The 23,018-nt window shown below is 44.1% G+C and overlaps 1 protein-coding gene across 5 annotated transcripts; it reads right to left on the reverse strand.

Annotated features, from left to right (window-relative positions):
* Positions 1-1,276: 1,276 nt before the first annotated feature.
* Positions 1,277-4,737, reverse strand: LOC123135702 (uncharacterized). Of its 5 annotated transcripts, none has more exons than XR_006466142.1 (6): positions 4,581-4,737; positions 3,497-3,692; positions 3,282-3,413; positions 2,645-3,046; positions 1,684-1,937; positions 1,277-1,583 (listed from the first exon to the last, which is right to left on the reverse strand). XR_006466142.1 is itself a non-coding variant. In XM_044554888.1 (5 exons), exons 2-5 carry the CDS (start codon positions 3,640-3,642, stop codon positions 1,799-1,801), a joined length of 819 nt encoding a protein of 272 aa, XP_044410823.1. In that variant the 5' UTR covers positions 3,643-3,692; positions 4,581-4,737; the 3' UTR covers positions 1,277-1,798. The 5 variants fall into 5 exon arrangements, 3 of the variants coding, with proteins under 3 accessions (XP_044410823.1, XP_044410837.1, XP_044410828.1); XR_006466147.1 differs by having other exon boundaries at positions 1,672-1,937; XM_044554888.1 differs by having other exon boundaries at positions 1,277-1,937.
* Between the last annotated feature and the right edge of the window lie 18,281 nt (positions 4,738-23,018).

The following is a 23,018-nucleotide window of genomic DNA, read 5'->3' on the forward strand; positions in this document are numbered from 1 at the left end:
GGCCTCCATGGCCGGCTGGAGCCAACAGGCCGCCTCCGAGAAGGCAGCGCGCCTCAAAAGGCGGCGAGGGCATGGGCCGACTCCTGGCAGGCGGCCCATCGCCACCTCAAAGTCCGCACCCACCCGCTATAACAAGACAGGGCGTGGCAACAGTGCCACCTGCCACCCCCGAAACCCGAAAGGAACGTGGCTACAATGCAAATGTACCAGGCGGACACCCTTCGCCTGGCACGACATTGTAGCCACGTGGCCCATGAAGATGCCTACGTCAGGCAAGGCCATGCCCCCATGACGGGCGATCGGTGTGGCCCGCAGGCGGCGAGCCCCACCAGCCCGCGTATCCCAGAAGACGGCAAGGCCAGAGCAGGCGGCCTCAAGGGAAGGTCGGCTCCTAGCAGGCGGTCTCCCATCCCCTTGGAGTCTGTGCGCCATTAACCAGAGGTGACGGGGTGTGGCTACAGTGATCGCCCGCCAGGCGGCGACACTGTAGCATGCGCCCCCCGACCGAGCCATCGTCATCAGGGGGAATGCTACAGTGCGGCCTGGTCCCCCTGGCATGCAAGCGGCAGGCCCTACCTGTCGGCCGAGTTCACGGCAGCCGGCGGGACCCACCAGGCGACGGGCCCCAGCAGCCGGTGGAGAAGCCGAAGCCCAGAGACACTGACGGCCGGGTCCCAGGACCAGCCAGATTACCATTGTACCCCTGGGGGGTAGGCCTACATAAACCCCCCAGGGTCACCCATGCAAAGGGTTCAGCCCATTAGATCATCACACACCCACATAGCTAGGGAGAAGTAGTGCAAGCAGCCTTCTTCCTCCTCTAGCCCGAACAGCTCAAGGAGCACCCTTGTACTTGCTATTGATCATAATGATGCAGAGACCCCGCAGAGCAGGATTAAGGGTGTTATCTCCACGAAGAGCCCCAAACTTCGGTAAGACCCAACATCGTTTGCGGTCTTGCCTACTCCCGCTTTTAGAGCCCGGCAGCGTTCTATTGACCCCTTACATGATTAACCACCCGTTGGTATATGTCGAGGAAATACCACGACATAGGCTCACCCGCAAATAAAATAAAATTAGAGGTAGGCTACGTTTATTTACCATGATAGCATTATCTGTATGCATATGGCAAATCACCTCAGTGACAGACGGTGGTTATACAATACTCCCTTTGTCCCGTAATATAAGAGCGTTTTGACACTAGTGTAGTGTCAAAAACACTCTTATATTATGGGACAGGGGGAATACTAATCAAACATAAGCTAGCCCGGCCGAATGACAATGCTACGATGATCTCTTGCTCGAACACAACATGTTTTCTGGACTGCAAATCTGATATGCCTTCCTTTCAAAATTTACGATGCCTTTATAGGTTGCAAGTTCCAGCTAGAAGTTAAAGGCCATCTACTGTGTTAGGGAACCTCATGAAAATGATGCACTCCTCATCACCAAAGGAAAAATAATACTCATGGCTTCGCTTCCTGACACGCTCGCTGCTCATGAGCATTCCAACTCCATGCCCAGACCTCAAGGCAGAGAGGGAAAAGAGTGGCATTCATCGCAGTCGGAAAATCCAAATTTTCCTGTTGCACCACCCGAAACAACATCATCAGTATCCAGCAGTAACCAAGCAGCAAAGAGTGGACACGATTCCGCACACAACTGGAGAACCTGAAGATCAACCTGGCAACTTTCTCGGCCCTGAGAAGCGGCACAGAAGCAGACATCCTGATGCAGCCAGTCGGAGCTTTACAGGACAGAACAGGCGAAAGCTAAAAACCATTCCTGCAGTTGTCTATCAGGGCAAACTAGGAAGTGTAACTTTATCGAAGGAGAGGAAGCTGACACGCCCATTATCAACTTGACAGAATTTAAGAGGGATGCCGCCAAACTTATTCTCCACCGTTTCAAGTTCATCCCTTGGAGGTGGCTTGTCTCTGCGCCAAATCCAACAACAAAAAAGGTTATGGCCGGAAATACCGATCGGCAGGTTGTATGAAATAAACTAAAAATTGGTAAGCCCAGATTCATATATTGTGATCCTTTTTGTATCTTCTTACATAATACTTCTAGAGCTTCTACTTAAGTTCTTCTGTTCTGCTATTTATGGCTTTATGCATCTCATTGCTACCTAATGTTGCTTAGAATCGGGTTTATAGTCGGCCAAGAAAAGAACTTGTGACAAGTCACAACTGATGGACGCATAATAAGCATATAAATATAGGAATCAATGTTTGATTGCAAGACAGAGTTCAGCTGACTATAACTATGCTTAGTAACCAAAAAAAAAATCTATCACCTTTCATATTAGGCTTACTAGACTTAAATTACTTGCATTTATATAGCTCAGGCATGATAACCACTCAGGTACAGTAGAACAGATAAACTAAATCTATGTTCACAGAAAGACAGTTAACAACATAGAAAGAATATCCATGTGCAAAGAGAGCCAATATCACATCACAGGCACATCCTGCATGCCTAAATATACCGAAGTTTCATAACATAAAACTGAAAGGGAAAATCATACATTAAGCGCGTGTGTGAAGAGATAATAAGGGAATGGATTGCTGTAAACGAAAATGTCGCACAAGTTTAAAAGCATGGATCCACGATCTGCAAGTGGCAGGAAGAGTAACATTACCTTAACAGACATACAAGAAAACTAGGGACTCCTGGGGACGACTTCTTAAATTTGCTATTTGGTAGATGCACTTTAAAGGTTGGATACATCCCATCTATGAGCATTCCTTTCAGCAATTTGGTAATGTCATTGCAGGCACCATTGGCTTTACCAAAGTTCTGGCTTGTGCCATCCATACTGTCGGGGGAATTAGTGATGTCACCAGAACGGATTTGCTTCATTGTCCAGGGAACGTCATATCGTCCAACAATGTAGCCAAGCAACTTCAAGTGCCTGTAAGCTTGGAAGGCATCCCAGGAGCACCCATAACTTCCTCTTGCAATCTTTCCATAAATCTCCTCCATTCCAACTGTTTCATCCTTGTCATCGAGAAGAACCAATGCCCCTCTTTCTGCCAAGAACCTGCGTAGTTTGATCATGCAACAAGCCTTAAACTGCAAGTTGAAGTATTTGAAAACAAAAACCATGACATGTGATTCAAGCATAATCTCTAAGCAATGATGTTGCACTGGTGCACTATTTTGAGTGCGACATGATGTAACTTGTAAAAAAAGTGGGTAATAGCCATGCGGTTTCAAATACAAGGAATCCAGGGCATGCTGCAATGTTACAGCATTTCATCAAACAGGTGGCGTACCCGATCTCCTCCACATTGTAGTAGAGCTTGCCGCCCCGTGCTATGCCAGTGGTCAGCCAGAGCTTCCCCTTGTTGTCCAACACCTCTGCCGCACCAGCCTCCTCCACCCACCGCGCCCGCGACGCGACGTTCCTGCACCACAACATATACAACCCGATGAACGATCCAGAAGCGCACCAGCAGCACAAACAGATCAACCACAAGATAGCACACACCTGAACTGGACTCTCGAGGAAGAGGGTGCCGCGTCCGAGAGGAAGGGGTTGAGGTGCTGCTCCTCCCCGTCGTCTTCAGCCGCAGCGGCGGAGGCAGCCCCGGGAGCACGGCTCCTTCTCCGTTGGCCGCGCGCCACGGCCGCCATGAACCACTCCCTGCACGGTTGTACTCCCTTCTCTCACCAAAACTTCAAGGCTAATAGTTGACAAAAATGTCCCATGTTAGCTCTGCCCTGGCCAAAATGCCCTTCTTTCTCCGCAATTGAGCAAATACCCCCCACTTGGCTTTGCCGATTGATAAAATGCGACACATTACTGTTAGAAGGGACATAAAGGATTGGTGGAATCATTGATTTATTGCTTGAGCCTCGTGGGCGTATATATAGGAGTACAGGATCAACTTCGAGTACAAGACAAGCCAGAACATATATCCTAGTCTATCTCAAGCGTCTACTATATATAGGAGTACAGGATCAACTTTTACCACAAACTATCTGTCAAGTGTCTACTATAAGCAAGCATTTTTACCCTGTGACCATCTTTGCAGTATACATAAATCCAGGACATCGATGCTCAGATCAAACTTTGGACCGTCTCCACAAAACTACCGAGGGCCAACAATGCAAAATCCAACCACTCGTTCGTGACGAAATTTGAACTAAAAAAAGTCCCATCCGGGGTAGTGAACTGAAACCACGAGCAGTAACAAAATCGGGGGATAAACCTAACGAGTTGCTGAATCCCACAGCCGGGGATCATCACCACGGCCCTCAGCAACCGTAGGACGGATCAAGCCGGAGACCCGCCCGCGAGCTAGACCACGAACGAGCAGGACAGCTCACGCACAGATGCCCCTGATTCCCAATTCCTAAGGTAGCCGCACCGAATCGACGGCGAATCTGGCTAGAAATGAACGAATTCCGCCTCAGGATCGTCGAGGAACCCGCGCGGGGACCCAATCGGAGAACAGCTCGTCACCCGCAACTACTTCGCTGGATCGGCGCCTACCGCCGACACAAATCCATCGGAAATCGCCACGAGCGGAGAAGATTCGCGCTGAGAAGGGGGGACGTACGGCGCTCACCCGACGAACCGAGCTCGATCGGACGAGCAGAGGAGTCAGCCGCCGCGCCGCGCCGCCGGCCCGCTCAATTTTTTCCGCTCGGCGCCTCCACCTCCTCTCAGGCTGTAGGTGGGAGTGGGTTTAAAGTGGGACTAAGAGCATCTCCACTAGCGCCCCAAGATGCCTCCCTAGGTCACTTTTTGAGCGTCGGCGAGTAAAAAACGTCTCACTCGGACCTTCAAAATCTCACTTTTCGCCGAATTAGACGAAAGATGCCTCTTTAAGCCACTTTTTGAGCGCCGGCGAGTAAAAAACGTCTCACTCGGACTTTCAAGATCTCACTTTTCGCCGGATTAAACGAAAAATACGGCCAGCGCGTATAGACGAAACCCAGCCCCCCGGGAAGCAGCTGGGGACGCCGGCACTCTTATTTTGCATGCAAATTGCCCACTTTCAGTGTCTCAACTGCCTCTCTCTCCTCTCTCTCTCCCTCTCTTTTCTGCAGGCCCACCCACGTGCTCACAGTCCCCCATCCCCCACCCACCGAAGCAGGCGCGCACGGGACGGGACAGGCGCAGCGAGCAGGGCGCCGGAGCTGGGGCACGGGGGGGCGTCACGGCGGGCGGGTGCCGGAGCTCGCGAGGAGGGCGCCGGAGCAGGGAGGCGGGGAGCTCGTCCATGGCGGGGCGCTGGAGCAGGGGGGCGGGGAGCTCGTCCATGGCGCCGGACATGGACGACGAGCGGTCGCGCTGGAACAGCGCCGGACCGCGGCGGGAGGCGGCATCAGAGACGGCCAGGCACAAGAACGGACGCTCCTCCTCGCCTTGACCCCTTCCTCAACCTTGACCCGTCGTCGTAGTCGCACACACCCAACGAGGCCGCCACAAACGGTGCTCCAATCCCGCACACCCTGCATGTTGTGATATGGACATATCTATCATGGATACATCTACGAATATTAGACGACATATTTTTCAGGTGATTTCTATTAAAAATTATTCTATGATTTATTTTGCTTTCCCGAACAAAAAAACTTCACCTATTTTTATTTTATATGTTACTACAGGATATTTCCACAAACCCAGACATATGTGTGCATATACATGTATGTATGCATGTGTTGTGTATGCCTACACTGCGTACACTTTGATGTCCATCCAAATGCTACAACGTGTGCATGCAAGAGGTGGGTCCAAGATCAATTTCTATGAAAGAACCCCGTGCATGCATGCAGGCGCGGCCATGCTAGCGTGGCAAGGTGCATCAGCCAGATGCACAATGACCACATGGGCCCCAGCCCATGCAAGATGCAAGAGACCAGCCACATGGGTTTAGACTCGGGTTTTGTTTAAAGAAGTTTAGCTATTGTTACTTTTATTTGTCTTCGCTCGTAGCGGCTAGTGCGACCGTCAAGACATCTATCGGAACCCCAACTTGTGAGATTTATTCATCTAGCATATCCGCAATTTCAAATTGCTTGGCTATTATTTTCTTGCATGTTCTTCGATTTGCTTGCAGGAAAAATCCTTCGTGGATAGATCGATCGCGCCGTTGGCTCGGTCGATAACGCCGTGGAGTTGGTTCAGCGAGTGCCGTGGATATCAGTCGTGTACGGTTCTTCCTGTATGGTTGGTAGCCGGATCGTGAAGGTCAAGTTCCGTCCAAAATCGTAGTTATTTCCCTCTCATCGAAAGATTGGGCCTCAGTTCACATCAAGTGGTATCAGTTTTCAGGTTCATCGGTGAGAGATTTACAGTTTTATTAAATTAGATTGTTTTCATTCCTACAACCCACAAAAAGGTCAAAAAAATAGATTAGTTCATCCGCTGCACCTACCTTTTTAGCCTTTAGCAATTTGCATCTAGTATTTGCTTTGTTGAATTTTTGGTTGCATTCATCCTAGAATTAGTGTTGGTTTAGATTAATTTGGGAGAAAATCATCTACTAGATCAATCTGTTTTTGTCTACTTTCCCTAATCCGTCCGCCGCCGCGCACCGCGCAAGTCATCGATCTGTCAAGTTATCTGTGCCATCACATCACCGCACGTTCCACCGTTTAGTTTTTCTTTGCCTCCTACATCGTTCTTATATTCTCTTTGGTCACGTCTGTAAAGTAGGCAGCATCATCATTCAATAAACAGGGAGCATCCTCACACGGGTTGTTCTTTGTTTTATCTATTTGCACAAAGTTCCACGACTATCCCTTTGTAACTGTTAGTGTTACATCTGTGTACGTGACTTTTGGTAGTAATCAGCCCGGAAAAAAAAGAGAAAACGAAAAAAAAGGTGAGAGAAAAAAAAGCTAAAGAAAAAGAAAAAAAAGAGAGGAAAAAGTACAGAAAAAAACAGAGAAGAAAAGAAAAGAAAAAAGTTACAGCCGGTTACCACCTTTTGGAATATCTTTCCAAAGACTTTACTTTGATTAGATACATGGTATTTGCTGAACATTTTCTGCCCTTGGCTACCCTAATCTGCCGTTTATACCTCACTCATATCTAACTACTTAGAGCTATCATCTTTCATCCGTATCGACTCATTTGATTCCGTATCTGGGCTTAGATTGTTTTGTCTCTTACTAGTCGACTGCCAGCACTAGTTAGGAGTTTGAGCAAGTATTCAACTTGCATTGCTTTTTGCTAAATTGTGCCACTGATATTGTGAGTTGAGAAGCCTTTGCCAAGCTACACTGTTTCTACCAATAAGTACAGGTTCCGGCTCTACTGATTCCTGATTATCGCTCCATCCAATCTTCATCGTTAGTTTGAAGCCAACACCAACGCGTCGATCACCACCTGTTGCATTGGTAAGAAGAAGTAAGAATTTGATACTAAGTTTGAGTGTGAGCGAATTTTGTCCACCACATCCTGTTGGTTGATAGGGATTATACATTGTTTTTTTCTCTTTCGCTAACAATGGCACAGGATCAACCCACACTTGAGGGACTCACCGCGGATGTTAAAGTCACCAGCGAGCGTCTCGCCCAACTTGAGGGTGCTCAGATTGTGGCAGAAGAGAGGCTCAAGGCCATCAAGGATGCACAAGGTGTTGCCAACACACAACTACAAGACATCTTGTTACGTTTGGACGAGCTGCGGACTGCACTCCCCGTCAACAACAACGTCGTTCCTCACAATTCCAAGGGTGTTGCCGCTAAAGCTCGACGTGTGCCCATGGGTCATCCACAACACCCAGCTACTGCCACTGATGCTGCAACCATTCCTCCCCGCGTCACTGAGGAACATGGGAACAATTACGAGGATTATGCCAGTGACACCGAGGACGACCGCCACAATGACCGTGCTCATCAACAACTACCTTTCAACCGTCAAGGTATGGCACGAGGTCTACCCAGGTATGATGTTAGAGATTATGAACACTAGTGCCAAAATCAAATTTACTATTCCTGCTTTTAATGGTAAATATAATCCAGATGTTTATCTTGACTGGGAACTTTCTATTGAACAAAAATTTGCACGTCATGATCTTCTTGAGAACCAAAGAGTTAGGGCAACCACTAGTGAATTTACAAACTTTGCTTCCATGTGGTGGAGTGAATATTGTCGTATTAATGCAAATAATATACCTACTACTTGGGATGCTTTAAAACGAGCTATGCGACATCATTATGTTCTTTCATATTATGCTCGTGATAAACTAAATGAATTGCAAAGTTTAAAACAAGGTAGTAGTTCTGTAGAGGATTATTATCAAGAATTACAAACCGGCTTAGTGCGATGTGGATTAGTTGAAACCGATGATGCTATGATGGCTAGATATTTAGGTGGTTTGAATCGTGATATTCAAGATATCTTGGACTATAAGGAGTATAGTTCTATTACTCGTTTGTTTCATTTTGCTTGTAAATCTGAAAGGGAAGTACATGGACGACACAACAAGGGACGAGGTAATTTTTCTGCAGGTCGCCGCTCATCATGGATACCCTCTTCTACTGTTTCATCCAGTACTGAGTCAACGCCACCTATCTTGAACAATGGTGCAAATCCATCAAGTTCAAAATCAGCTCCACAATCATCCGAGGCTTCGAAAGCAATTTCTGTAGCCCCCACCACTTCGTCTGGACGCATAAGGGACACGAAGTGTCATATATGCAAAGGTGGCGGACACTTGATGAAGGACTGCCCAAATAAACGAGCATTCATTGTGTTGGGGAACGTAGCAGAAATTCAAAATTTTCCTACGTGTCACCAAGATCTATCTATGGAGAAACCAGCAACGAGGGGAAGGAGAGTGCATCTACATACCCTTGTAGATCGCTAAGCGGAAGCGTTCAAGAGAACGGGTTGAAGGAGTCATACTCGTCGCGATCCAAATCACCGGAGATCCTAGTGCCGAACGGACGGCACCTCTACGTTCAACACACGTACAGCCCGGTGACGTCTCCCACGCCTTGATCCAGCAAGGAGAGAGGGAGAGGTTGAGGAAGACTTCGTCCAGCAGCTGCACAACGGCATGGTGGTGATGGAGGAGCGTGGCAATCCTGCAGGGCTTCGCCAAGCACCGCGGGAGAGGAGAAGGGAGAGAGGTAGGGCTGTGCCAGGGAGAGGTCAAAACTCATGTGTTGGCAGCCCTGAAGACCTCAACTATATATAGGGGAGAGGAAGGGGGGTGCGCCCCCTCTAGGGTTTCCACCCCAAGGGGTGCGGCTGCCCCCAATCCCATCTAGGGTGGCGGCCAAGGGGGGGGAGGGGAAACTTGCCCCCCAAGTTAGGTGGGTGCACCCCCTCCCCCAACCCTAGGAGCCTTGGGCCCTTGTGGGGGGGCGCACCAGCCCACCTAGGGCTGGTCCCCTCCCACACTTGGCCCATGCAGCCCTCCGGGGCCGGTGGCCCCACTTGGTGGACCCCCGGGACCCTCCCGGTGGTCCCCGTACGTTACCGATAAAACCCGAAACTTTTCCGGTGACCAAAACAGGACTTCCCATATATAAATCTTTATCTTCGGACCATTCTGGAACTCCTCGTGACGTCCGGGATCTCATCCGGGACTCCGAACAACATTCGGTAACCACATACAAGCTTCCTTTATAACCCTAGCGTCATCGAACCTTAAGTGTGTAGACCCTACGGGTTCGGGAGACATGCAGACATGGCCGAGACGTTCTCCGGTCAATAACCAACAGCGGGATCTAGATACCCATGATGGCTCCCACATGTTCCACGATGATCTCATCGGATGAACCACGATGTCAAGGACTTAATCAATCCCGTATTCAATTCCCTTTGTCTATCGATATGTTACTTGCCCGAGATTCGATCGTCGGTATCCAATACCTTGTTCAATCTCGTTACCGGCAAGTCACTTTACTCGTTCCGTAACACATCATCCCGTGATCAACTCCTTGGTCACATTGCGCATATGATGATGTCCTACCGAGTGGGCCCAGAGATACCTCTCCGTTTACACGGAGTGACAAATCCCAGTCTCGATCCGCATAAAACAATAGATACTTTCGGAGATACCTGTAGTGCACCTTTATAGTCACCCAGTTACATTGTGACGTTTGATACACCCAAAGCACTCCTACGGTATCTAGGAGTTACACGCTCTCATGGTCAAAGGAAGAGATACTTGACATTGGCAAAGCTCTAGCAAACGAACTACACGATCTTTGTGCTAGGCTTAGGATTGGGTCTTGTCCACCACATCATTCTCCTAATGATGTGATCCCGTTATCAACGACATCCAATGTCCATAGCTAGGAAACCATGACTATCTGTTGATCACAACGAGCTAGTCAACTAGAGGCTCACTAGGGACATATTGTGGTCTATGTATTCACACGTGTATTACGATTTCCGGATAATACAGTTATAGCATGAATAAAAGACAATTATCATGAACAAGGAAATATAATAATAATACTTTTATTATTGCCTCTAGGGCATATTTCCAACAGTCTCCCACTTGCACTAGAGTCAATAATCCAGTTCACATCGCCATGTGATTAACACTCACAGGTCACATCGCCATGTGACTAATACCCAAGAGTTTACTAGAGTCAGTAGTCTAGTTCACATCACTATGTGATTAACACTCAATGAGTTTTATGTTTGATCATGTTGCTTGTGAGAGAGGTTTTAGTCAACGGGTCTGAACCTTTCAGATCCGTGTGTGCTTTACAAATCTCTATGTCATCTCCTAGATGCAGCTACCACGCTCTATTTGGAGCTGTTCCAAATAACTGTTCTACTTGGAGCTATTCTAAATTGTTGCCCCATTGTATGTATCCGGTATCTCTACTTAGAGCTATCCGGATAGGTGTTAAGCTTGCATCGACGTAACCTTCACGACGAACTCTTTTACCACCTCCATAATCGAGAAAATTCCTTAGTCCACTAGTTACTAAGGATAACTTTGACCGCTGTCCTATGATCCATTCATGGATCACTCTTGTACCCCTTGACTGACTCATGGCAAGGCACACTTTCGGTGCGGTACACAGCATAGCATACTGTAGAGCCTACGTCTAAAGCATAGGGGACGACCTTCGTCCTTTCTCTCTTTTCTGCCGTGGTCGAGCTTTAAGTCTTAACTTCGTACCTTACAACTCAGGCAAGAACTCCTTCTTTGACTGGTCCATCTTGAACACCTTCAAGATCATGTCAAGGTATGTGCTCATTTGAAAGTACTATTAAGCATTTTGATCTATCCTTATAGATCTTGATGCTCAATGTTCAAGTAGCTTAATCCAGGTTTTCTATTGAAAAACACCTTTCAAATAACCCTATATGCTTTCTAGAAATTCTACGTCATTTCTGATCAACAATATGTCAACAACATATACTCATCAGAAATTCTATAGTGCTCCCACTCACTTCTTTGGAAATACAAGTTTCTCATGAACTTTGTATAGACCCAAAATCTTTGATCATCTTATCAAAGCGTACATTCCAACTCCGAGATGCTCACTCCAGTCCTTAGAAGGATTGCTGGAGCTTTGCATACTTATTAGCATCTTTCGGGATTGACAAAACCTTCCGGTTGTATCACATACAACCTTTCCTCAATAAAATCGTCGAGGAAACAATGTTTTGACATCCTATCTGCAAGATTTCATAAATAATGCAGTAATCGCTAATATAATTCCAACAGACTCTTAGCATCGCTACGAGTGAGAAAATCTCATTGTAGTCAACTCCTTGAACTTGTCGGAAAACATCTTAACGACAAGTCGAGCTTTCTTAATGGTGACATTTACCATCATTGTCCGTCTTCCTTTTGAAATCCATCTGTACTCATTAGCCTTACGACCATCGAGCCGTTCTGCCAAAGTCTACACTTTGTTTTCATACATGGATCCTCTCTCGGATTTTATGGCCTCAAGCCATTTATCGGAATCCGGGCCCACCATCGCTTCTCCATAGCTCGTAGGTTCATTGTTGTCTAGCAACATGACTTCCAAGACAGGATTACCGTACCACTCTGAAGTAGTACGTATCCTTGTCACCCTACGAGGTACGGCAGTGATTTGATCCGAAACTTCATGATCAATATCATAAGCTTCCACTTCAATTGGTGTAGGTGCCACGGGAACAACTTCCTATGCCCTGCTACACACTGGTTGAAGTGATGGTTCAATAACCATATCAAGTCTCCACCATCCTCCCACTCAACTCTTTCGAGAGAAACCTTTCCTCGAGAAAGGACCCGATTCAAGAAACAATCCATATTGCTTTCGGATCTGAATTAGGAGGTATACCCAACTGTTTTGGGTGTCCTATGAAGATGCATTTTATCCGCTTTGGGTTCGAGCTTAATCCTGAAACTTTTTCACATAAGCATCGCAGCCCCAAACCTTTAAGAAACGACAACTTAGGTTTCTCTAAACCATAATTCATACGGTGTCATCTCATCGGAATTACGTGGTGCCCTATTTAAAGTGAATGTGGTTGTCTCTAATGCCTAACCCATGAACGATAGTGGTAATTCGATAAGAGACATCATGGTACGCACCATATCCAATAGGGTGCAACTATGATGTTCGGACACACCATCACACTATGGTGTTCCAGGCGGTATTAATTGCGAAACAATTTCCACAATGTCTTAATTGTGTGCCAAAACTCGTAACTCAGATATTCATCTCTATGATCATATCATAGACATTTTATCCTCTTGTCACAATGATCTTCTACTTCACTCTGAAATTACTTGAACCATTCAATAATTCAGACTTGTGTTTCATCAAGTAAATATTCTCAACATCTACTCGAATCATCTGTGAAGTAAGAACATAACGATATTCACTGCATGCCTCAGCACTCATTGGACTGCACACATCAAAATGTGTTGCTTCCAACAAGTTGCTATCTTGTTCCATTTTACTGAAACCGAGGCTTTTCAGTCATCTTGCCTATGTGGTATGATTTGCATATCTCAAGTGATCCAAAATCAAGTGAGTCCAAACGATCCATCTGCATGGAGTTTCTTCATGCGTATACACCAATAGACATGGTTCGCATGTCTCAAACTTTTCAAAAATGAGTGAGTCCAAAGATCCATCAACATGGAGCTTCTTCATGCGTTTTATACCATTATGACTTACATGGCAGTGCCACAAGTAAGTGGTACTATCATTACTATCTTATATCTTTTGGCATGAAAATGTGTATCACTACGATCGAGATTCAATAAACCATTCAGGTTTAATACTAATCTTGATGGTAGAGGGAGCGTGCGATGTTTGATCACATCAAACTTGGAAACACTTCCAACATATATCGTCAGCTCACTTTTAGCTAGTCTCCGTTTATTCCGTAGCTCTTTATTTCGAGTTACTAACACTTAGCAACCGAACCGGTATCTAATACCCTGGTGCTACTAGGAGTACTAGTAAAGTACACATTAACATAATGTATATCCAATATACTTCTATCGACCTTGCCAGCCTTCTTATCTACCAAGTATCTAGGGTAATTCTGCTCTAGTGACTATTCCCCTTATCACAGAAGCACTTAGTCTCGGGTTTGGGTTCAACCTTGGGTTTCTTCACTAGAGCAGCAGCTGATTTGCCGTTTCATGAAGTATCCCTTCTTGCCCTTGCCCTTCTTGAAACTAGTGGTTTCACCAACCATCAACAATTGATGCTCCTTCTTGATTTCTACTTTCGCGGTGTCAAACATCGTGAGTACCTCAAGGATCACCATATCTATCCCTGATATATTATAGTTCATCACGAAGCTCTAGCAGCTTGGTGGCAATGTCTTTGGAGAAACATCACTATCTCATCTGGAAGATCAACTCCCACTCGATTCAAGTGATTGTTGCACTCAGACAATCTGAGCACAAGCTCAACGATTGAGCTTTTCTCCCTTAGTTTGTAGGCTAAGAAAATCGTCGGAGGTCTTATACCTCTTGACGTGGGCACGAGCCTGAAATCCCAATTCCAGCCCTCGAAACATCTCATATGTTCCGCGATGTTTCGAAAACGTCTTTAGTGCCTCAACTCTAAACCGTTTAACTGAACTATCACGTAGTTATCAAAACGTGTATGTCCGATGTTCGCAACATCCACAAATGACGTTTGGGGTTCGGCACACTGAGCAGTGCATTAAGGACATAAGCTTTCTACTGTCCGCATAATTGCTACTTTCAACTTTCAACTATATTTTCTCTAGGAACATATCTAAAACAATGGAACTAAAGCGCGAGCTTACGACATAATTTGCAAAAGGTCTTTTGACTATGTTCAAGATAATTAAGTTCATCTTATGAACTCCCACTTAGATAGACATCCCTCTGGTCATCTAAGTGATCACATGATCCGAGTCAACTAGGCCGTGTCCGATCATCACGTGAGACGGACTAGTCATCATCGGTGAACATCTTCATGTTGATCGTATCTACTATACGACTCATGCTCGACCTTTCGGTCTCCGTGTTCCGAGGCCATGTCTGCACATGCTAGGCTCGTCAAGTTAACCCTAAGTGTTTTCGCTGTGTAAAACTGTCTTACACCCGTTGTATGTGAACGTAAGAATCCATCACACCCGATCATCACGTGGTGCTTAGAAGCGACGAACTGTAGCAACGGTGCACAGTTAGGGGAGAACACTTCTTGAAATTTTGTAAGGGATCATCTTATTTACTATCGTCGTCCTAAGTAAACAAGATGCATAAACATGATAAACATCACATGCAATCAAATAGAGTAGTGACATGATATGGCCAATATCATATAGCTCCTTTGATCTTCATCTTCGGGGCTCCATGATCATCTTGTCACCGGCATGACACCATGATCTCCATCATCATGATCTCCATCATCGTGTCTTCATGAAGTTGTCACGCCAACGACTACTTCTACTTCTATGACTAACGCGTTTAGCAATAAAGTAAAGTAGTTTACATGGCGTTCTTCAATGACACGCAGGTCATACAATAAATAAAGACAACTCCTATGGCTCCTGCCGGTTGTCATACTCATCGACATGCAAGTCGTGAATCCTATTACAAGAACATGATCAATCTCATACATCACATATATCATTCATCACATCCTTTTGGCCATATCACATCACATAGCATACCCTGCAAAAACAAGTTAGACGTCCTCTAATTGTTGTTTGCATGTTTTACGTGGCTGCTATGGGTTTCTAGCAAGAACGTTTCTTACCTACGCAAAACCACAACGTGATATGCCAATTGCTATTTACCCTTCATAAGGACCCTTTTCATCGAATCCGTTCCGACTAAAGTGGGAGAGACTGGCACCCGCTAGCCACCTTATGCACCAAGTGCATGTCAATCGGTGGAACCTGTCTCACGTAAGAGTACGTGTAAGGTCGGTCCGGGCCGCTTCATCCCACAATACCGTCGAAACAAGATTGAACTAGTAACGTTAAGCATATTGAACAACATCAACACCCACAACTACTTTGTGTTCTACTCGTGCAAAGAATCTACGCAATAAACCTAGCTCTGATACCACTGTCGGGTAACGTAGCAGAAATTCAAAAAAATTCCTACGTATCACCAAGATCTATCTATGGAGAGACCAGCAATGAGTAGAAAGTGAGTGCATCTACATACCCTTGTAGATCTCTAAGCGGAAGCGTTCAAGTGAACGGGGTTGATGGAGTCGTACTCGTCGTGATTCAAATCACCGATGATCAAGTGCCGAACGCACGGCACCTCCGCGTTCAACACACGTACAGCCCGGTGACGTCTCCCACGCCTTGATCCAGCAAGGAGAGAGGGAGAGGTTGAGGAAGACTCCATCCAACAGCAGCACAACGGCGTGGTGGTGGTGGAGGAGCGTGGCAATCCCGCAGGGCTTCGCCAAGCACCCTGGGAGAGGAGGAGTAGGGAGAGAGGTAGGGTTGCACCAAGAGGGAGAGAACTCATGTGTATGGCAGCCCCAAACCTCAACTATATATAGGGGGAAGGGGGGCTGCGCCCCCTTTAGGGTTTCCCACCCCCAAGGGGTGCGGCCAGCCCTAGATGGCAAAGGGGGTGGCGGCCAAGAGGGGAGAGGAGAGGGAGGCGCACCAATATGGGCCTTAAGGCCCATCTGGACTAGGGTTTGCCCCCTCCCACTCTCCCTTGCGCCTTGGCCCCCTTGTGGGGGGCGCACCAGCCCTCCTAGGGGCTGGTCCCCTCCCACACTTGGCCCACGCAACCTTCTGGGGCAGGTGGCCCCACTTGGTGGACCCCCGGGACCCTCCCGGTGGTCCCGGTACATTACCGATATCGCCCGAAACTTTTCCGGTGACCAAAACAGGACTTCCCATATATAAATATTTATCTTCGGACCATTCCGGAACTCCTCGTGACGTCCGGGATCTCATCCGAGACTCCGAACAACATTCGGTAACCACATACAAGCTTCCTTTATAACCCTAGCGTCATCGAACCTTAAGTGTGTAGACCCTACGGGTTCGGGAGACATGCAGACATGACCGAGACGTTCTCCGGTCAATAACCAACAGCGGGATCTGGATACCCATGATGGCTCCCACATGTTCCACGATGATCTCATCGGATGAACCACGATGTCAAGGACTTAATCAATCCCGTATTCAATTCCCTTTGTCTATCGATATGTTACTTGCCCGAGATTCGATCGTCGGTATCCAATACCTTGTTCAATCTCGTTACCGGTAAGTCACTTTACTCGTTCCGTAACACATCATCCCGTGATCAACTCCTTGGTCACATTGCGCATATGATGATGTCCTACCGAGTGGGCCCAGAGATACCTCTCCGTTTACACGGAGTGACAAATCCCAGTCTCGATCCGCATAAAACAATACATACTTTCGGAGATACCTGTAGTGCACCTTTATAGTCACCCAGTTACGTTGTGACGTTTGATACACCCAAAGCACTCCTACGGTATCCAGGAGTTACACGCTCTCATGGTCAAAGGAAGAGATACTTGACATTGGCAAAGCTCTAGCAAACGAACTACACGATCTTTGTGCTAGGCTTAGGATTGGGTCTTGTCCATCACATCATTCTCCTAATGATGTGATCCCGTTATCAACGACATCCAATGTCCATATCCAGGAAACCATGACTATCTGTTGATCACAACGAGCTAGTCAACTAGAGGCTCACTAGGGACATATTGTGGTCTATGTATTCACACGTGTATTACGATTTCCGGATAATACAGTTATAGCATGAATAAAAGACAATTATCATGAACAAGGAAATATAATAATAATACTTTTATTATTGCCTCTAGGGCATATTTCCAACACATCCATATTGCACTTGTATCACCATCTCTTCGCCGAACTAGTGCACCTATATAATTTACCATTGTATTGGGTGTGTTGGGGACACAAGAGACTCTTTGCTATTTGGTTGCAGGGTTGTTTGAGAGAGACCATCTTCATCCTACGCCTCCTACGGATTGATAAACCTTAGGTCATCCACTTGAGGGAAATTTGCTATTGTCCTACAAACCTGTGCACTTGCAGGCCCAACAACGTCTACAAGAAGAAGGTTGTGTAGTAGACATCAATGCGCTAGAGCTAGAAATATATGAAAGCTCAACAAAAGAAAACTAAGTGGGTGTGCATCCAACTTGCTTGCTCACGAAGACCTAGGGTGTTTTTGAGGAAGCCCATCATTGGAATATACAAGCCAAGTTCTATAATGAAAATTTCTCACTAGTATATGAAAGTGACAACATAAGAGACTCTCTATCATGAAGATCATGGTGCTACTTTGAAGCACAAGTGTGAAAAAGAGATAGTAGCATTGTCCCTTCTCTCTTTTCTTTCTTTTCATTTTTTTATTTGGTGGGCTTCTTTGGCCTCTCTTTTATGGACTTCTTTGGCCTCTTTTATTTTTATAAAGTCCGAAGTCTCATCCCGACTTGTGGGGGAATCATAGTCTTCATCATCCTTTCCTCACTTGGGACAATGCTCTAATAATGAAGATCAACACACTTTTATTGATTTACAACTCAAGAATTACAACTCAATACTTAGAAAAAAATATGACTCTATGTGAATGCCTCTGGCGGTGTACCGGGATATGCAATGAATCAAGAGTGACATGTATGAAAAATTATGAAGGTGACCTTGTCACAAATACGATGTCAACTACATGATCATGCAAAGAGCAATATGACAATGATGGGATGTGTCATAATAAACGAAACGGTGGAAAGTTGCATGGCAATATATCTCGGAATGGCTATGGAAATGCCATAATAGGTAGGTATGGTGGCTGTTTTGAGGAAGGTAAATAATGGGTGCAAGATACCAACGAAAGTTGCGCGGCATAATAAAGGCTAGCAAAGTGGAAGGGTAAGTGTGTGTATATCCATGGACTCACATTAGTCATAAAGAACTCATATACTTATTGCAAAAGTTTATTAGCCCTCGAAGCAAAGTACTACTACGCATGCCCCTAGAGGGATAGATTGGTAGGAAAAGACCATCGCTCGTCCCCGACTGCCACTCATAGGGAAGACAATCAAAAGAGCATACCATGCAACAAATTTGTCACACAACTTTTACCATACGTGCATGCTATGGGACTTGCCAACTTCAACATAAGTATTTCTCAATTTCATAATTACCCAACTAGCATGACTCTAGCATTATCACCTTTATACCTCAAAACAATTATCGAGCATCAAATGATCATATTTTTTAATGCACTTTCTATAATAGTTTTTATTATACCCAACTTGGATGCTCATCATTCTAGGACCAAATTTATAACCATAGCAAATACCATGCTGTTCTAAAGAACTCTCAAAATGATATAAGTGAAGCATGAGAGATCAAGATTTTCTTCAAAATAAATCCACCGCCGTGCTCTAGAAAATATAAGTGAAGCACATAGAGCAAACTATCTAGCTCAAAAGATATAAGTGAAACACATATAGTATTCTAATAAATTCCAATCAAGTGGGTTTCTCCCAAAAGGTGTGTACAGCAAGGATGATTATGGTAAACTAAAAAGCAAAGACTAGTATCATACAAGATGCTCCAAGCAAAACACATATCATGTGGCGAATAAAAATATAGCTCCAAGTTACCGATAGACGAAGACAAAAGAGGGGATGCCTTCCGGGGCATCTCCAAGCTTACGCTTTTGGTTATCCTTGAATATATTGGGGTTCCATGGGCATCCCCAAGCTTAGGCTCTTGCCACTTCTTATTCCATAGTCCATCAAATCTTTACCCAAAACTTGAAAACTTCACAACACAAAACTCAACAGGAAATCTCATAAGCTCCGTTAGTGCAAGAAAGAAAAACCACCACATAAGGTACTGTAATGAACTCATTATTTATTTATATTTGTGTTAAACCTACTGTATTCCAACTTCTATATGGTTCATACCCCTACATACTAGCCATAGATGCATCAAAATAAGCAAACAACACACGAAAAGCAGAATCTGTCAAAAACAGAACAGTCTGTAGAAATCTGTAACTTTCGAATACTTATGGAACTCTAAAATTCTTACCAAAATAGGACGTCCTAGGAAATTTATCTATTGATCTACAGAAAAAAGAATCAATGCAAAACCACGTTTCTGTGATTTATTGAATATTTTCTCGTGAGCGCAAAGTTTCTGTTTTTCAGCAGAATCAAATTAACTATCACCATAGGTTATCCTATAGGTCCTACTTGGCACAAACACTAATTAAAACATGAAAACACATATAAACAGAAGGTAGATGCAAAATTTATTACTAAACAGAAGTAAAAACAAAAAAAACAAAATTTAAATTGGATTGCCTCCCAACTAGCGCTATCGTTTAACGCCCCTAGCTAGGCATAAAAGCGAGGATAGATCTAAGTGGTGCCATCTTTGGCACTTGATTCATAAGTAGCTCGCATGATAGATTCATAAGGTAATTTAACTTTATTTCTTGGAAAGTGCTCCATGCCTTTCCTTAATGGAAATTGGAATCTAATATTCCCTTCCTTCATATCAATAATCGCACCAATCGTTCTAAGGAAAGGTCTACCAAGAATAATAGGACATGAAAGATTGCAATCTATGTCAAGAACGATAAAATCTACGGGCACATAGTTCCTATTTGCAACAATAAGAACATCATTGATCCTTCCCATATGCTTTTTAATGGTGGACTCCGCAAGGTGCAAATTTGAAGAGCAATCATCAAGATCATGGAAGCCTAGAATATCACATAAAGTTTTCGGAATCGTGGAAACACTAGCACCCAAATCACACAAAGCATAACACTCATGATCTTTAATTTTAATTTTTATAGTAGGTTCCCACTCATCATTAAGTTTTCTAAGTATAGAAACTTCCAAATTAAGTTTTTTATCATAATATTGCATCAAGGCATCAACAATATGTTTGGTAAAGGCTTTATTTTGACTATAAGCATGAGGAGAATTCAATACAGACTACAACAAGGAAATACAATCTTATAAAGAACAATTATAATAATTAAATTCCTTGAAATCCATAATAGTGGGTTCAATGCTATTTAAAGTCTTGACCTTTCCAAATCTACTTTTACCAAATTTAGCATCAAGATCTAAAAACTCTGAATCATTGGGACACCTTTTAACTAAAGTTGACTCGTCTCCAGTCCCATCACTATTTAGATTCATATTGCAAAACAAATATTTAATAGGGGACACATGAATAACTTTTAGATCTTCATCATTATTTTCATGGAAACTAGAAGAACACGCCTTTACAAAGCAATCTTTCTTAGCACGCAATATAGCGGTTCTTTCTTTGCACTCATCAATGGAAATTCTCATAGCTTTGAGAGACTCATTGATATCATGCTTAGGAGGAGTAGATCTAAGTTTCAAAGAATCAACATCAAGCAAAAGTCTATCAACATTCCTAGCCAAATCATCAACTTTAAGCAATTTTTCTTCAAGCAAGGCATTAAAATTCTTTTGAGAGATCATAAATTCTTTAACACTATTCGCAAAATCAGAGGGCATCTTATTAAAATTTCCATAATAATTATTGTAGGAATTTCCATAAATATTAGAGGAATTACTAGGGAACGGTCTAGGATTAAAGTTTCCTCTATAAGCATTGTTACCAAAATTATTCCTACCAACAAAATTCACATCCATAGATTCATTATTATTCTCAATCAAAGTAGACAAAGGCATATCATTGGGATCAATAGGAGCACTCTTAATAGCAAACAATTTCATAAGTTCATCCATCTTTCCACTCAAAACATTAATTTCTTCTATAGCATGCACTTTTTTACTAGTAGATCTTTCGGTGTGCCATTGAGAATAATTGGCCATAATATTATCAAGGAGTTTGGTAGCTTCTCCTAAAGTGATTTCCATAAACGTGCCTCCCGCGGCCGAATCTAAAAGATTTCTAGAAGCAAAATTCAATCCGGCATAAAAAAATTGTATGATCATCCATAAATTCAAACCATGAGTAGGGCAATTGCGAATCATCAATTTCATTCTTTCCCAAGATTGGGCAACATGCTTATGATCAAGTTGTTTAAAATTCATAATATCGTTCCTAAGAGAGATGATCTTAGCGGGAGGAAAATACTTAGAGATAAAAGCATCTTTGCACTTATTCCATGAATCAATACTATTTTTAGGCAAAGTCGAAAACCAAATTTTTAGCACGATCTCTAAGTGAAAACGGAAATAACTTCAATTTATCAATATCATTATCCGTATCTTTCTTCTTTTGCATCTCACACAAATCAACAAAGTTGTTTAGATGGGTAGCGGCATCTTCACTAGGAAGGCCGAAGAATTGATCTTTCATAACAAGATTTAGCAAAGCAGCATTGATTTCACAAGACTCAACATCATTAAGAGGAGCAATCCGAGTACTAAGGAAATCATTATTATTGGTATTGGAAAAATCACACAATTTTGGTATTGTCTTGCGCCATTGCGACAAGCAATCCAACACAGAAGCAAACAGAAAGACAAGCTAAAGAGAGGAGATTGGGAAAGAGAGGGAAAATAAAACGGCAAGGGTGAAGTGGGGGAGAGTAAAACGAGAGGCAAATGGCAAATAATGTAAGTGCGAGGAAGATGAGTTTGCGATGGGTACTTGGTATGTATTGACTTGAGCGAAGACCTCCCCGGCAACGGCGCCAGAAATCCTTCTTGCTACGTCTTGAGTTTGCGTTGGTTTTCCTTAAAAAGGAAAGGATGATGCAACAATAGTAGCATAAGTATTTCCCTTAGTTTTTGAGAACCAAGGTATCAATCCAGTAGGAGGCTCCTCACAAGTCCCACGCACCTACACAAACAAACAAGAACTCACAACCAACGCAATGAAGGGGTTGTCAATCCCTTCAAGGCCACTTGCGAAAGTGAGATCTGATAGAGATAATATGATAAGATAAATATATTTTTGGTATGTTATAATATAGATTGGAAAAGTAAAGATGTAAATAAAAGTAGATTGAAAGCTTATATGATAAGGGATAGACCCCGGGGCCATAGGTTTCACTAATGGCTTCTCTCAAGATATCATAATTATTATGGTGGGTGAACAAAATACTATCGAGCAATTGATAGAAAAGCGAATAATTATGAGATTATCTAGGCATGATCATGTATATAGGAATCACGTCCGTGACAAGTAGACCGACTCCTGCCTGCATCTACTACTATTACTCCACACATCGACCGCTATCCGGCATGCATCTAGAGTATTAAGTTCATGAAGAACAGAGTAACGCATTAAGAAAGATGACATGATGTAGAGGGATAAACTCATGCAATATGATATAAACCCCATCTTTTTATCCTCGATGGCAACAATACAATACGTGCCTTGCTGCCCCTGCTGTCACTGGGAAAGGACACCGCAAGATTGAACCCAAAGCTAAGCACTTCTCCCATTGCAACAAAGATCAATCTAGTAGGCCAAACCAAACTGATAATTCGAAGAGACTTGCAAAGATAACTTAATCATACATAAAAGAATTCAGAGGAGATTCAAATATTTCTCATAGATAAAC

The sequence above is a fragment of the Triticum aestivum genome, chromosome 1B (assembly GCF_018294505.1).
Source record: "Triticum aestivum cultivar Chinese Spring chromosome 1B, IWGSC CS RefSeq v2.1, whole genome shotgun sequence".
NCBI classification, from domain to species: Eukaryota; Viridiplantae; Streptophyta; class Magnoliopsida; order Poales; family Poaceae; genus Triticum; species Triticum aestivum.

Excerpts from the sequence above, each read along its gene's own strand:
- LOC123135702 (XM_044554888.1), bottom strand. The coding sequence starts at position 3,642 with ATGGCGGCCGTGGCGCGCGGCCAACGGAGAAGGAGCCGTGCTCCCGGG. Across the intron at positions 3,414-3,496 it reads TCCTCGAGAGTCCAGTTCAG|GAACGTCGCGTCGCGGGCGC; the intron begins GTGTGTGCTATC and ends GTTGTGGTGCAG. Across the intron at positions 3,047-3,281 it reads TACAATGTGGAGGAGATCGG|GTTCTTGGCAGAAAGAGGGG; the intron begins GTACGCCACCTG and ends CAAACTACGCAG.